This window comes from Anastrepha obliqua, chromosome 1 (assembly GCF_027943255.1).
Source record: "Anastrepha obliqua isolate idAnaObli1 chromosome 1, idAnaObli1_1.0, whole genome shotgun sequence".
NCBI lineage: Eukaryota > Metazoa > Arthropoda > Insecta > Diptera > Tephritidae > Anastrepha > Anastrepha obliqua.
Window position 1 is genome coordinate 2,784,315 of NC_072892.1, and position 14,979 is coordinate 2,799,293.

At 36.2% G+C, this 14,979-nt stretch overlaps 1 protein-coding gene across 6 annotated transcripts; it reads left to right on the forward strand.

The window, feature by feature from the left end:
- The first annotated feature begins 602 nt into the window (after positions 1-602).
- On the forward strand, positions 603-13,815 carry LOC129235717 (protein spartin). Of its 6 annotated transcripts, none has more exons than XM_054869717.1 (5): positions 603-954; positions 8,645-8,721; positions 10,550-11,182; positions 11,587-12,524; positions 12,610-13,815. In XM_054869717.1, the coding sequence occupies exons 3-5, from the start codon at positions 10,559-10,561 to the stop codon at positions 12,842-12,844; spliced, it is 1,797 nt and encodes a 598-aa protein (XP_054725692.1). In that variant the 5' UTR covers positions 603-954; positions 8,645-8,721; positions 10,550-10,558; the 3' UTR covers positions 12,845-13,815. The 6 variants fall into 6 exon arrangements, with proteins under 6 accessions (XP_054725692.1, XP_054725691.1, XP_054725689.1 ...); XM_054869714.1 differs by lacking the exon at positions 603-954 and adding an exon at positions 3,085-3,213; XM_054869719.1 differs by lacking the exon at positions 603-954 and adding an exon at positions 8,163-8,262.
- Positions 13,816-14,979: the final 1,164 nt, after the last annotated feature.

The window sequence follows — 14,979 nt, forward strand, 5'->3', positions numbered from 1 at the left end:
TTTTTTACGTAATGGATCCAGAGGGAAAAGTTTGTTAGATGAATAGATTTTTGGGGACTTGCAAAAGTGGTTAGTGATGTGCTAGGTACCTTCACATGCCAGGCACACATATATTGAGTATGTCAGGGTCGATTCTAGATAGGTAGGAGTTTAACCTACTCCAGTATCCAGAAGGTAGCCGTGGCAAAAGTATGATGTGATTGCTCGTGTGCTTTGTTTATTGTAAGGAGAAAGCAAACCGAGCGAGAAACTACAAGCGGTGGAATTCAAAGGGCATACTAGTGGAGATAATAGCATCTTATCTCCTTTCGATTTACTATTCAGAATTGTCGCTGTCTCAATATTTCTAAAGAATTGTTATGATCTCCACCATTGCGATTGTCGCTTCGATATTGTCAACCAACAGTTTTAAATACAAAGTCTGGTTATACTAGACTCCACTCCACTGAAATAAAATTATAACTCTGAAAACGCCCCAAAAATAAAAAATATTCTCATTAATCTTGCGATAATGTAGCTGCCATGAGTTGTAAACTAGTTCGCTGAGGATACATCTTCGAGTCCTGAAACATGTTGACGATTTTGTATGGAAAACAACAACACCATGAAATTGTGTACGACCTGTGAAAACCTCAAATTACGCCTCTGATTTTTACCTGAAATAATTTAAGTCTGGCCACACTACTTAAAAACAGCTGAGTACAAGTGAAACAGGCGAATGATGAAGACAAAACAAGTGATAATACCGCAAGCTGATACGGTCGGCTTATTCAGGAGAAACATTTAATTAATCTATTTGTTGTATCTTAACCATTTAAAATATGGTGTACGCAGTGAAGTGATAAACCATGTAATTTTAAAAAGAAAAACAAGTGAAGATATATCAGTTTACAACTACAACGTAGCAGCACAAATTGCAAGGAACAAAAGAAATAGAGGCAAGAGAAATACAAGGTAAGCGCTGGAAACTTAATGGAACATTGTTTTGCATATTAACAATTTTATTATTATTAAATACATAATGCTAATATTCACAACGATTGCGTATAATTTTGGTAGCAATCACCATATCTATATGGGCATTGGCTTCTATCGGTTACATTTTGCGAAACCTTCAAGCAAGTACGCGTAAATGGCATATTTATACATAGAAATATTGAACTAAATATACATAGATACATACATATAATTTATATATATATATATATATATATCTATATACAGTGTACGACAAAACTAAAGCACAAAACTTCCCACACCACCACAACCAGAAAATAAACTTTCCAACAAATAGTAATGGCAAATCTTTTTATTGTATTTAGAAGTTGTTGTGTAAAAGAAAAATTATACAATAAACTTCATTCTAAACTTAAATATTAATTCAAACATAAAAGTAGTATTAAATATGCCGCGACAAAACTAAAGCACATTGGTATATACTTGTAAAGAAAAGATGATTCTTCTAATATTTCGTAGCGAAGCCCTTGTTTTTCAATACCGCTGCACATCTTCGTGGCATAGACTCAATCAAATTATTTAAAACATCTATGGAAATGCTTTCCCGAGCTCGTTCTACCTGAACAAACAGGGAGTCCTTGTTTTTGCAGTTTTCGCGTTCTATTTTCCGATCTACAATCTCCCATAGATTCTCTATAGGGTTTAGATCGGGTGATTCTGCAGGCCACTGCAATACCTCAATTTTATTGGCAACAAACCATTCTTTCACACAATTAGCGGTATGCTTCGGATCATTGTCCTGCTAGTATATCCAACTGAGTGGCATTTCCTCCTCAGCGTGGGGCAGCATAATGGTCTGGAGAATGTCTTTGTACACAAATCTGTCCATTATGCCATTAATTCTATGAATTGGACCCACTCAATTGCCGGAAAAACAGCCCCACACCATTACGCTGCCTCCACCATGCTTTACAGTACCTTTAGAGTAACGTGGGTTTAAACGTTGCCCTTTAGGTCTGCGTCCATCAGAATTTTTGATGTTGAACTTGGATTCATCAGAGAAAAGGACGGTCGCCACTTGCTGATGGTCCAGTTAATATGCGCCTTCGCGAATTCGAGTCGTGCTCTCCGATTCTTTACTGAAATGAAAGGTTTTTTACCACTTCTATACGTTGGGAAGCCGCCTTCGACAGTTCTTCGTTGAATGGTTCTAAGGCTAACGGGCAATGATAATTCACTTCTCAGGGATCTCGCCGATATAAAGGGGTCTTTCTGGACCTTTCTGGACCTACTCCTCACGAGTAGTTGTTTTTCGGGGCCTACCACCTGAATGTTTGTTTTCACAGGGGCCGGATGACCGAAAATGACTTATTGTGCGGGAAATTACGCTGTGATGAATCTTGAATTTTTGAGAAATATTGATAACCGATTCACAGCCATTAAATTCATTTATAATTTTTTCACCGTATTATACTTGTTTCGGGCAATTTTTAACGTTTTTTTATTTCTTTAGCTCGAAAATGTAGTAAATGCCGCTAAAACCACGCAATAACACTGATAATGCTTTGTTTATGCTTGACCTGTAATATTTTATATCCTAACAGTTCTGATTAATAACTCACTGCCAGCTATGGATAGAAAGAGGGAGTTGTGCTTTAGTTTTGTCGTAGCAAGTTTTTGCACGTGCTTTGTTTTTGCACATGACAGTACTATTTTTCCGATAAGAAACTGGAATATTTTATTTTTTTATCATATATATTTCTTATTATCAGATTAAGAAAAAACAATTGAAGGATATAACCATTTGTTGTCTTTTTTTAACTTAACGAGTTCAAGAGGGACTTTGTGCTTTAGTTTTGTCGTACACTGCATATATGTATACATACATGTATATGGTTTAAACATTTGTAAATTTGCTGCATAGCGTCGAGGTGAGAATTTTTTGGTTTTGTGAAATCTTAAGCCAACGGTACACGTCAGAGTGTATGCCGAGTACAAGTAGCTAAGCACATATGTATGTATATACTATATCCGAATCAGATTAGGAAGTCGTGCGATAATTAGTATTTTAAACAATTTTGTCCAGGTAAAGCATTGTTTGTCATTTAACATCTGATTGACTCATCTACTTGGATTTAACAATTTTTTGTTATTTGAACTTTACTCGCGCACGAAGTTCTCTTTCATAAAAATATTATATTTTATTGCTATTTATGTGGAGATGTTATTCCAAGTTCACTGGGGCCTCTGGCTCAGGTAAGGATGTTTATTAAACACTATGGATAACAATGTGCTAACAAATGATGGGTTCAAAATTATATTGTTCTTTTACACTCTCCAAAATAACCGATTGCTAAGAATGGCGCAACGATTTTAAATTCAATTTTTTATGCATTAGACAAATATCCTATTTCCAAATGCAGATGAGAAACCGCTACTGAAAATGTGAAAGTCATTTGGATATGAGAATAGTCAAACGTAAATAAGAATCAATGACGTAGCTGGCTATACAGAAAGAGGGCTCCAATTTTTTTTTTAAATATTCCAAATTATTCACAGTGCTATAAACATATAAAAAAATCTAAATGATATCTATATATATAAAAATGAATTGCTGTTCGTTAGTCTCGCTAAAACTCGAGAACGGCTGAACGGATTTATCTTATCTTGGTCTTGAATTATTCGTGGAGGTCTAGGGAAGGTTTAAAAGGTGAGAAAAATTCGAATAAAGATATAGGTCAAAACGTGGACCCGGGTAACCTTCGGACGTGTATTTACAATATGGGTATCAAATGGAAGCTGTTGGTGAATGCTTTAGTTCAGAGTATTTTTCATGCCGCTCCGTGACTAGGGTCTCGAGGTAGAGACCAAAACGTGGACCCTAGAATGTGTTTGTACAATATGGATATCAAATTGAAGCTGTTGGTGAATGCCTTAGTACAGAGTATTTTTCATGCCGCTCCGCGCCTGGGGTCTCGAGATATAGGTCAAAACGTGGACCCGGGTAACCTTTGATTGTGTATGTACAATATGGGTATCAAATGAAAGCTGTTGATAAGTGCTTTAATACGGGGTAATTTTCATACCTACTGATGACTAGGGTCTCGAAATATATGTCAAAACGTGGACCCGCCGTGTCTTTAAACCGAATTAAACCAAACTTACACACATTGTTAAGGAGGTATTGAAGATGGTTTCCGTATAGTTTGGATACCTATTGGTAGATAGGGTATCGAGATATAGGTGAAAACGTGGACCCGGGTAACCTTCGAATGTGTATGTACAATATGGGTATCAAATGGAAGCTGTTGGTGAATGCTTTAGTTCAGAGTATTTCCATCCGCTCCGTGACTAGGGTCTCGAGATAGAGACCAAAACGTGGACCCTAGAATGTGTTTGTACAATATGGATATCAAATGAAAGCTGTTGATAAGTGCTTTAATACGGGTTAATTTTCATACCTATTGATGACTAGGGTCTCGAAATATATGCTAAAACGTGGACCCGCCGTATCTTTGCACCGAATTAAACCAAACTTACGCACATTGTTAAGTAAGTATTGAAAATGGGTTTCGTAAAGTTTGGTTGTAATTCGGAGCACTGGCAAGCACAGCGTTCTTTTGATTCAGCCATAATGTCGCTTACTTTTTTAACGCTTGGGGCGGAACTGAACTGTCAAATTGACAGTGTGAGTTACAATGTGTCAATATTTCTTTCTGATTTGGATGCCATAAGGAAAAAACGTAAGTGCAATATGTAAAAATTGTTTGTGAATTTTTTTGGAGTGGATTTTGGAACAGTGAATAACTTCTTACGAAATTTTTTTCTTTTGTTTTGAAAAATATAAATGGATAATGGTTAAAAAAGCTCCAATGCTTAATAAAACGTATAAATCCCTACTCCCTGATTTGTCTTTTCAAAACTCAAGTTCTTCCAATACTGGAGTACGGATCCATAATCTGGGCTCCATACACTGAAGCAGGCATTACTAGACTTGAAAGAGTGCAGCGTAAGCTCTGCAAGACCTTAGCCTTCCGACATTCATCATCAACCGCTTCAGCCACAGAAGATATCTACATTCGGTACAACATCAACAGTCTGCGGGATCGCCGTCGCATAACTGATCTGGCATTCTTCTATAAAGTGGTAAATGGTATTATCGATGCCCCGGAAGTACGCAGCTCCTTCGAGCTTGCCCCGGCTGGTCTCACTCTTAGGAATTGTCGTCTACTGAAAACAGTCGCTACTTACAAAAGCTACGTCTATCACGGCCCGTGCAATAGAATAGCCATCAGTGTCAACTCACTTCATGGTGTTCTCGACTTCTATGGTGGAACCTACGATACTTTTCTGCGAAATGCCAAAAATATCATCCTATAGATTTTTCTCAAGAACCGTCTGGCCCATTTTCTTTATCATTGTATTACATACCAGCCCTCTATAAGTTCTGTTTCTGTACCCTCTTTTTATTTGTATGTATATTGCCGATTGGCGTTTGTTAAATAAATAAATAAAATGGAAGCAATAAATTAATACAAACTTTGCTTTAAAATAAAAAAAAAATTTAAACGAAAAATTCATGTATGATCAGGAAAAAAGACGATTGTTTCTTAGTTATTCATATGCGTTGATTTGAAATTTAAAAACAATCTTCTTTTTTCCTGATTTTCAATTTATATTTTATATTTACTCAAAAACAAAAACAAAAAATATTGTTTATGCCAAAGCGCTTGAATAAAGAATAAAGAAATAAATAATATGAAAACCATATATTTTCTGTTCTAAACCATATCTATTCTATTTTAGTGTGCCCAGCGAAGGGGGCCGGGTTTGCTAGTATATATATATATAATTGGTGCGTACACCCGTTTTGTGTGTTTGGTCGAGCTCCTCCTCCTATTTGTGGTGTGCGTCTTGATGTTGTTCCACAAATGTTTCTATATACTTATTATAATTTTTGGAGTTTGATTGTCCATATTTGGTTGTTATGGATAACTTTGCTTACGCTTTTCCTTAACTTTGAGTCGAGTTAAACTCCTAAGTCTCTATGCCGAAGTTAAAGTCAGTATGCGTATCAAACGTGCAATTGAACATAATCGGGCAGATGGAACGTGAATACGTAATGAGCGATAGTTCATTGTTGGTACACCTCGAAATAAGGGAATATGTTAATTACAGCATCTCTTGTAAAGTTATTACAATTTCACAAAAATGAGCATCTGTTGACTGCCCACCTATTATGTAAGTTTATTGCATTACAAGATTACTATTTGCTATTTATATTCATAGTATATTCATATAGTTCATTAGCACACCGCAACGTCTGTCACACGGTATCTAATATCAAACTAAACAAACAAGAAATGAAAACAAAATGAAATATATAAAAAAGTATCACTAACATGCAAACCTACAAACAAGCCACAACCCAGCAAACATATTCGGAGTGCTAACGGACGATAAGACCCTCGTATCTATGTAGGAAATATGAGCCTCATGAAAAACCAAAAACGGCATGACTCAAATATGAATAATTTACGACCTCATATGATGCAAATCTCAATCCGTATGCCAAGATCGTGCGTTCAATAGTAACGGCACTTTGTGAATATAAGAAGACACAACAAGACAAACTTCGGAAATAATATCCTAAATTCTTTTTATTTTTATTTTTGGAAATGATTTATACTCAAAAATTTGATATTCCTCTCGACCCTTATAGGGAGCAATAGCTAGATAATGATAAATAGATAGATAGTGTTCTTTTTAAAAACAAAAATATTTATACACTTTAAACACTACAAATAACTTAATAAAAGAGCATACGACATTGACTCTAAGGTCGTCTGTCGGTAAACTAAATACAATTTGAATTTTATTACAATATTCAATATCAATTCCCTATAGTGAACGATAGTTTCTTGCCCGTACCAATCATTTAGATTTAATTATTTAATTAGGTACTTATTCCAAAGTTTAGAATATTGTTTAAAATGTCGAATATAAATGTTCATTAAATCGAGGCAATTAACCTTAGGGTAGGGTCACAAAATCGAAATTTTTTTTCTTCACTCATCTTATAGTAAATCATTTCAAGAATGTTGTGTCAAAATTTTAAGTGGATTGGAGCAGAACTCTCAAAGTTATAGCCTTTGTAGGCACTCTACCTCGAATGCGGAGCATCGATAATTTCTCAGAGTCATTTTTTCAAACGCGTTTTTCCCGAAACGACTTCTTAAAAGTCGGTGCCAATCACAACTCCGAAACTATTCAACCGATTCTTTTCAAATTTGGAACACGTTTTCTAAATAAAAAATACCTCCCCCCTACACTTTTTTTTTTATTTTTTGTTTTTTAAGGTTGTTTTTCACTTACAAATATGGCGAAATTTTTCGCCAAAAATGCTCGTTTTACGTTTTTTTGCCACCAAAACTACAAAAATGAAAAAAAAATTTTTTTATTAATGTAGGGGGGAGCATTACGTCATACTTTAACTGAAAAATTCGACTTTTTTAGTTTCAGATGATTCTACGACGAATGCCGATTGGCACCGCAGAGCACCTCTCGAAAAACATATCTCCAAAAAACTCTGTCATGGGCTTATTTGTCAATATTTTATTATTAATATTTTTTAAAAACTTATTGAAAAGATGTACAATAACATGTAACTGATTTTATTAAAGTATCTTAAGCCATATTTCTGTAAAAAATTCACAAAAAAAGTGTTTTTTTTTAGCGCTAAACCCTACCTCCCCCTTAAACGAACGACAAAGAGCCTTGCGATTTGGAGTGGTTTAGTCAGAGATAAAGTGACTTGCGACATAATATGGAAAAAATGTGGATAGCAAAGTTTCGCTTCAAAATTTATCCTAACTGTTGCGTTACTTTTTACTACCATTATCCATCGCGTGGGGAGCTTTATGACCCCAAATAAATAAATAAAAATTTTATTTACATATATTTAAAAAAATACATGATATTACTTAACTTAATACATCTATTCACATTCAAAGTAAATTTACAATTCAAATTATGTGAAATATTTGATAGTTTGAGTAAACTATTTACAAAGTTCAGAAGTAACGAATTTATTTATATTTTATTTGTATAACTTTCAAATTTTCAAAACTAAAATTGGTATTAAAAACAAACATACAAATTCCATCGCCAAAATTTTGTTACGCTGCGCTTTCCATGAAAATTGTCTGGCAGTGATTTGGAGAATTACTTTTTTCCAAAGGGCACCTGCGAGCAAAAGTGGGCTACTGAGATTTTAGTCTATCTACAACGTCAACACCACCTATAGTAAGATTTTAAAATTCAATAAATTGCACGCAGGGAGAGTAGAAGAGGCAGTCTTTAACGTTCCCTCGACAGTCGGTTCTACGTTACCGGAACGGCCTGGATTTATATCCGGCCAAGGACTTTCACATCAGCAGCATTCCCCATATATGTATGGGGAGTATGTATGATGTTACAACAACAACAACAAAGGTAGTCTTTATCAGAACGCCTACTTGGATTCTCTGTCTTCGATAAAATGCTATGTTACGGGACAGAGGAATCATCCAGGAGACGAAGAGGAGGGATTGTTTTAAAACCTTCGAAGATTCTTTTTAAAAGGCTCTATCCATAAATCGTCCATTAATCGAAGTGATATTTTTATTTAATTAAATTTTTTTTACAGAAGCCTGCTGCAGGAAATTTTCAAATGAAACAGATTCAAGAAAAGAAAGAAATTGTTCCAAGCTGCACCAGATCTTGGTAAATATTGGGTTAAAAAATAAAAAAATTAAGCTGTAGAAGGTTTATTTACGTACATTTACGTAGTATTACTATTAGTTTGGGGGGAAAAAAACTAATATAACACATGGACTGAAAACTCCCGGTCGTAACACGTAAATGGCTATAGTTTTATTGCATTCACCTCTTTTTGAGTTAGTACTAACCTTAAAAAGACAGCTGTTAGAATTTCATGATTTTCTATTCATAAGTTCGTGTTATTGTGCTAAGAGTGACGCTACTTCTGTTATTTTCAAAGAATGGATCAAAAATAATTCCATGTTTGTCGTAGAGGCACCAATGATGCTCAACGCAGTGGTCGTCCAAATGAGGCGGTAACACTAGAAAAAATCAAAAAAATCCACAAAATCAATTTGAATGATCGAAAGTGAAGGAGCGTGAATTGGCTGACATCGAAAAGATATCAAAAGAACGTGTTGGTTTTATATTGCATTTGACTATGAAAAAGCTCTGTTCAAAGTGGTTGCCGCGTTTGCTCACTGTTGACCAAAAACAAGAACAAGAATGAGCCAGGCAAAACTGCATGAATTGAACTTCAAATTGCTGGCACATCCACCGTATTCACAATATTTTGGTTCCTATATTTGGCTGCCAACGAATTCTGGCTGTTCGCAAACCTAAAAAAAATGTTCACCGTTAAAAACTGTCGCCCGAATGAAGAAGTTATCGCTGAAACTGAGGCCTATTTTGAGGCAAAAGCTAGAAGGTTCTAAGTTCTACGGCGCTAGAATGATTGCATTGTTCTTGATGGAAATTACGTTGATGAAAAAAGCTAATTTTGAACAAAAAAAAAAAAGAAGTTGTCTGTTAAGTCGGTTTACTGATTTTAATTTTATTTGTTTGATAGATATTTTGTATGGATATAGAGAAGGAGGTAAATGGAATCGCAATGGAATTGACCAAGTTACATTTACACAAACGTGAAAAATGACGAAACATTTATCAAATTCATGAAAGATATGTATGTATGTTCAATTTCGATTGTGCATCAGACGTTAATAAGTCAACAACACTAAGGAGGCACGAGCAAGATAACGACACATTTTTTCTTGCGTGCAGCCGGCTAAACCGAATTATAAGACGTTATCACATCAAAAAGCCTGTTTTCTTTGTTAGGCCCGGGATTTTTCAGTCCATGTGTTGTAATTAAGAGTCTTATCGGGCTCAAAGAACTTACATGGGAATCCGAAATTAGTCATATTGAGTCCTTTGGCTCATATAAACAACCCTTATCAATAAAAGAAATACTTTGTGCTTGAACTCTCCAACATTTCGTTTATAATTCCAAGTGTTTGGCGGGCTATTTATGTCCATATGATACATATTTATATGATCTTGATTTATCGCACAGCGCATCTGAGTTTAATATTTGTTTGTTTTCATGCATAAAATTGGCCATAATCCAATTGCTACGTCACCCACACCACCCTTTCATTTCATCAACAATTGCATGCAGATGACGCTTTCGTGGCGAGACGCTAAGCAAATGAGAGCCTTGAGTAATATTTAATTTTATAAATAAGAGAGAAGTTCACATATTTGTAGGAAAATTGTGTTGGGTCAGAGTTTAGTTTAGTTAGCGTTTAGCAGTGACCGAGAAAAGTTTGAACGCGTTTAAGCATTTGCCATTCTATTTGCCGTGATGAATATCAACTTGGATTTTAATAAAGTATTAACAACTATTTTTAATATTTTTTATTATATTTCTTAAATATAACAATCATCTACAAATCTATGAAAAATATTAGTTTCCTATAACATAAACATTTTACTTACCCTTCACTTGCAGCTGTTCATCATGTCTACGGAGGATGAATTTCTCGGCGCCTATGAGCGCATTAAGGCCTCTAACAAGCGCATCCTCGCCTGCATTGATGAGTCCATTAGCCATGAAGAGCACAAACGACCTTTGGAGGCCATTGCTGGTTATGAGAATTGCTTACAAAAAATCGACGAAACGTTCACAATCTCCGTAGGGCTGCCGGATAATATTGACGCAGTGGCGGCAGAGTGGAGTGATGCTTGTACAATAGTGCAGAAATTAAAGGGTGCCAAAGTAGAAGTGAGCTATCGTTTGAAGGTTTTGCGTGCTCAACATGCACCTGTCGATAGTGCTGCCGTAGAGGCAAAGGAGGAGGATGAAGAGAGTGGAGCGATAGCTGATGTTCGAACTGGAGAAAATAATCCAAATGCTGGTCCATCACCCAAAAAAAAATCTCTTTTACTTGAAAATCCAGTAATCCATGAATGTGCCAGCGGACCAGGCACAACGGCCAGTGCAACGGCGTATTACTGCAAAGTTTTGGCCGATTTGCGCCGCGTAATCGCCGATCCTGTGGGCATGGGTATACTCTTTGACACACTCTTTCACTCGCACGCAAAGTTGTATAAGATTCAGCCTGATGGTGTGGTGGTCACTATGGTTGGTATTATTTTTTACACACTCTTACATATGAAATAGAAGTAAATATCACTGCAAACGCAACAAGGGACAAGCGCACATAAAAAATGAAACAGGCAAAATCTGAAATGAAGTAATTGGGACAAAAGTTTGGAAGTGGCAATTGGCAAAATTTAAAGATTTCTGAATAACTCTAAATTTTATACAGCATAAATGGCACTTTGATACACCAAAATACTTCATTAAATTCTGTGGTCACTAACAGAAACCCTCCAAGGCGAAAATAATAATTTCTAAAACAGACAGAATTATTTTTATTATTATATTTATCATTATTTTTATTTTTTTTATCATTATTATTATTATTATTATTTACACTTAACGAAAACAGCTCAAATTCAGCACAATTAATATTCTTTCCACAGGGTGAAACCTCCATGTCTTTGGTTATGTGCACCACTCCCAGCGACGAACAATGGAGGCATTTGAATGGTATCTCATTTATACAATGCACAATTCAAACAGTTCATTCTGCAGCCAACAACGACATCGAACAAATTCGCGTAGCGACAAAGGAGACGCCACAAATGGTTTGGCTCTACGCCCTACTGCCGACGATCACTACTTGTTATCGAACCACTTACGGCGCTTTCATTTTGCCCGACTTGGAAATCGATGAGCCCGGGCATGCTTTTGGGCTAATGCTAATCGAAGGCGACTGTGCCGTTGACGGCGCTGAGCAAGCGGCTGTACAGCCAGAGGAACCAGAAGAACTTAGCGACTTGCATCAATTCTTCTTGGATCTACTCGAGGCGGTACTCTCTGGCCGTATTGAGCTTTTGCAACAACCAATAGTGGGGTCGCGCGAGCCACGCGACACTAGCGAACAGGTTTCACGCCATATTGTTACGGCAGCCGATTTCATAGCGCGCAATCTGGTGCGTGGTGCCGAAAAAACGGGTGAGTTAATGGTGAAAAGCACGCCGTACATCATTTCGAAAATGAAGCCAGCACCAGCAGATGCGCCGCCAGTCTCGTCGACCGTGCAAACATCGGTGACGGTGGCGCGTGATGTGACGCATGCGGCAGCGGGCGTCACTGGTTGGATAGCCGGCAAAGTGGGCTCCGCCTCAATAGCTATCGGCCGCTACTTAGCGCCGCATGTGCAGAACGCTGGTTCGACATTGCTACAAAAGGGTTTTGGCTATAACACTAACGAGGCGAATAGCAAAATGGAGGGTGCCTTGACGATTGCTGCCGGTGCGGTGGAGGGCTTCAGTACTGTCTACAATGGACTTGAGACATCGGCAAAGATATTGGGTACGAATTTGAGTGAGAATTCGGTGAAGATCATTGAGCATAAGTAAGTGAGAAAAGAAAAAGAAAAGTGGAAAACAACCAACATTTACAGTTGAAGAAATATTAATTGATTTCCTTTTTTTTATTAGATATGGCTCTTCAGCAGGTGGAGTTGCAGCCGGTACCTTTGACACACTCGGCAACGCATTCAATGTCAGTCAAAATGTTAACTACATTACGCCAAAAGGTTTGGCAAAAAAAATGGCCAAGAATACGGGTAAAGCAGTCATCGTTGATTACAAAAATAAATTACGCAACGCTGAGACAAATTTCGTGCCAGCGGGTGCGCTCTATCCGGATTTGCGTACCCTGAAGGAGAAGTAACCTTTGCATTGGGTCGGGATTTAACGACAAGTTTACAAATTTGCCTAGGTTTTCTCTATTGCTATTGTATTGTAAGGCCGAATTTCATATTCTCTCAACTAATTGATATTTTAGTAAGTAATTCGCGAAACATTCGAATATTTGTTAATTAATTTCAAATGTGTTAGTTTAAGTTTAAAGGTTTTACTTTTCATTGATATCGCGCATATACTCTCTTATATTTTTATGCATATTTTCCCAATCGCAAAACATTCGAATATTATTGACAAATTTAATATGTATGTGCATATGCATGTATGGATATTAATTTTCTTAGAAAAATATTTTAAATAAGCAATTCAGTTGTTGTTGTAGCCGCGTGAGACATTTCCTAGCAAAAGTTATTCTATATTTTGGGAAATGATGTTAAAGTGGCGAAAATATATGATAAATTTTGCAAGTGGTTATTGCACTAAGTTGTTCAAGCACACAATGAACGAGTTTCGTAACATTGCCAAAAAGAAAAGCTTTTATTATTTTACATTCTGTAATACTCCTGTAATTGATAGTACTTTAAATATATATACAAGCCTGAAAAAAAATTATTTTGGACTGAAACATAAGCAATTTTTTTTCGAAGATCTTCGCCGAGAATAAAAATCCTTGTCACGGGTGAGTAAAGGGTTTTTCTCAACTAGCCGCTAACTTTACAGACCACTTTATAGTATAGTGACGGTAAACATATTTTCGTTATCTCAAGCGCTTATGTGAGGTACGTAATAAAAGCAGTAGTATTGCAACCCTTATAAACGTTACAAATGTTAAGGGGTTACATGGGTTTCGTTGGTTAAAAAAATCGATTAATTTTTTTTCTGGCTTATTAATTTCTAAAATATCTCAGGAATATTATCCTAAATTTTCAAGTCGATCCGAATAATAAATACAGCCTTTGGAATGTGTGCGCTCCAAGCCACTTTTATTGTTACTCAAAACTTTAAACGCGTTTTTCTCGGAACCGTGTTTTCAAAGTCGGTTGTCAAATGTTCTCGAAAACTATTCAACCGATCTTGATGAAATTTTACACAGGTGGTCGAAATACAATTTACTCGTGCTTGAACGAAGGATTTTGTTTTTATTTTTTCAATTACAACTATTTAAAAAAAAAACAAAATGTCAAGCAAATTTGACCGAAATTTTCAATTTTTTGCAAAAATGTCTGCCAAAATTCCAATTTTTGAAGTGAAAACTTCTTTAGAATCGTTGGGAGTGATTTGGGAAAAAGTGAAACGAAAAAAGCGACCAACTTGGCTACGAAGCGTTATATTATATGTTGATATAAACGTAGCGACGAACTAAATAAAAATAACTTTTATTTTTTCTTGTGATTCGAACCAAGGATTTTGGATCGGAAGCTCACATTGCTAGTCGCTCGGCTACCGCGTCATGCTGTAGGTGCTGGTCTAAAAGTTATTTAGTTACGAAGCGTTATATTATATGTTGATATAAATGTAGCGACGAGCTAAATAACTTTTAGGCCAGCGCCGACAGCATGGCGCGGTAGCCGAGCGACTAGCAATGTGAGCTTCCGATCCAAAATCCTTGGTTCGAGTCACAAGAAAAAAATTTTTTTTAAACAGATATTTTATTTTATTTTATGATATGTTTATGAGGAGGTTTTTTTCATGGCAGAAATACACTCGGTGTTTTGCCATTGCCTGCTGAGGGGTGAGCGCTATTAGAAAAATAGTTTTCCTTAATTTTGGTGTTTTCACCGAGATTCGAACTGACGTTCTCTCTGTGAATTCTGAATAGTAGTCACGCACCAATCCATTCGGCTACGGCGTTTGTTTAATTTTACTGATGCAAAAATGAGGGAAAATATTTGAATAAAGTTTGCTTACTGTTTACACATTTTCCAAAGGTGACGGAGAACCAAAAAAAAGTCGATTTTCAAACAAATACGAGTGCATATGTGTAATTGTGTTAGAGTTTCGGTCACGCCCCAGCAAAACCTGCGTGCATATGTGTTTGTAACATTCAAAAAAATGTAATTGTGTTAGAGTTTCGGTCACGCAGGTTTTGCTGGGGACGCTCATAATAGCAACCGCGTGTGTATTTTTATATTCGTAAATATTTTCATTTTTAAATATTTACCG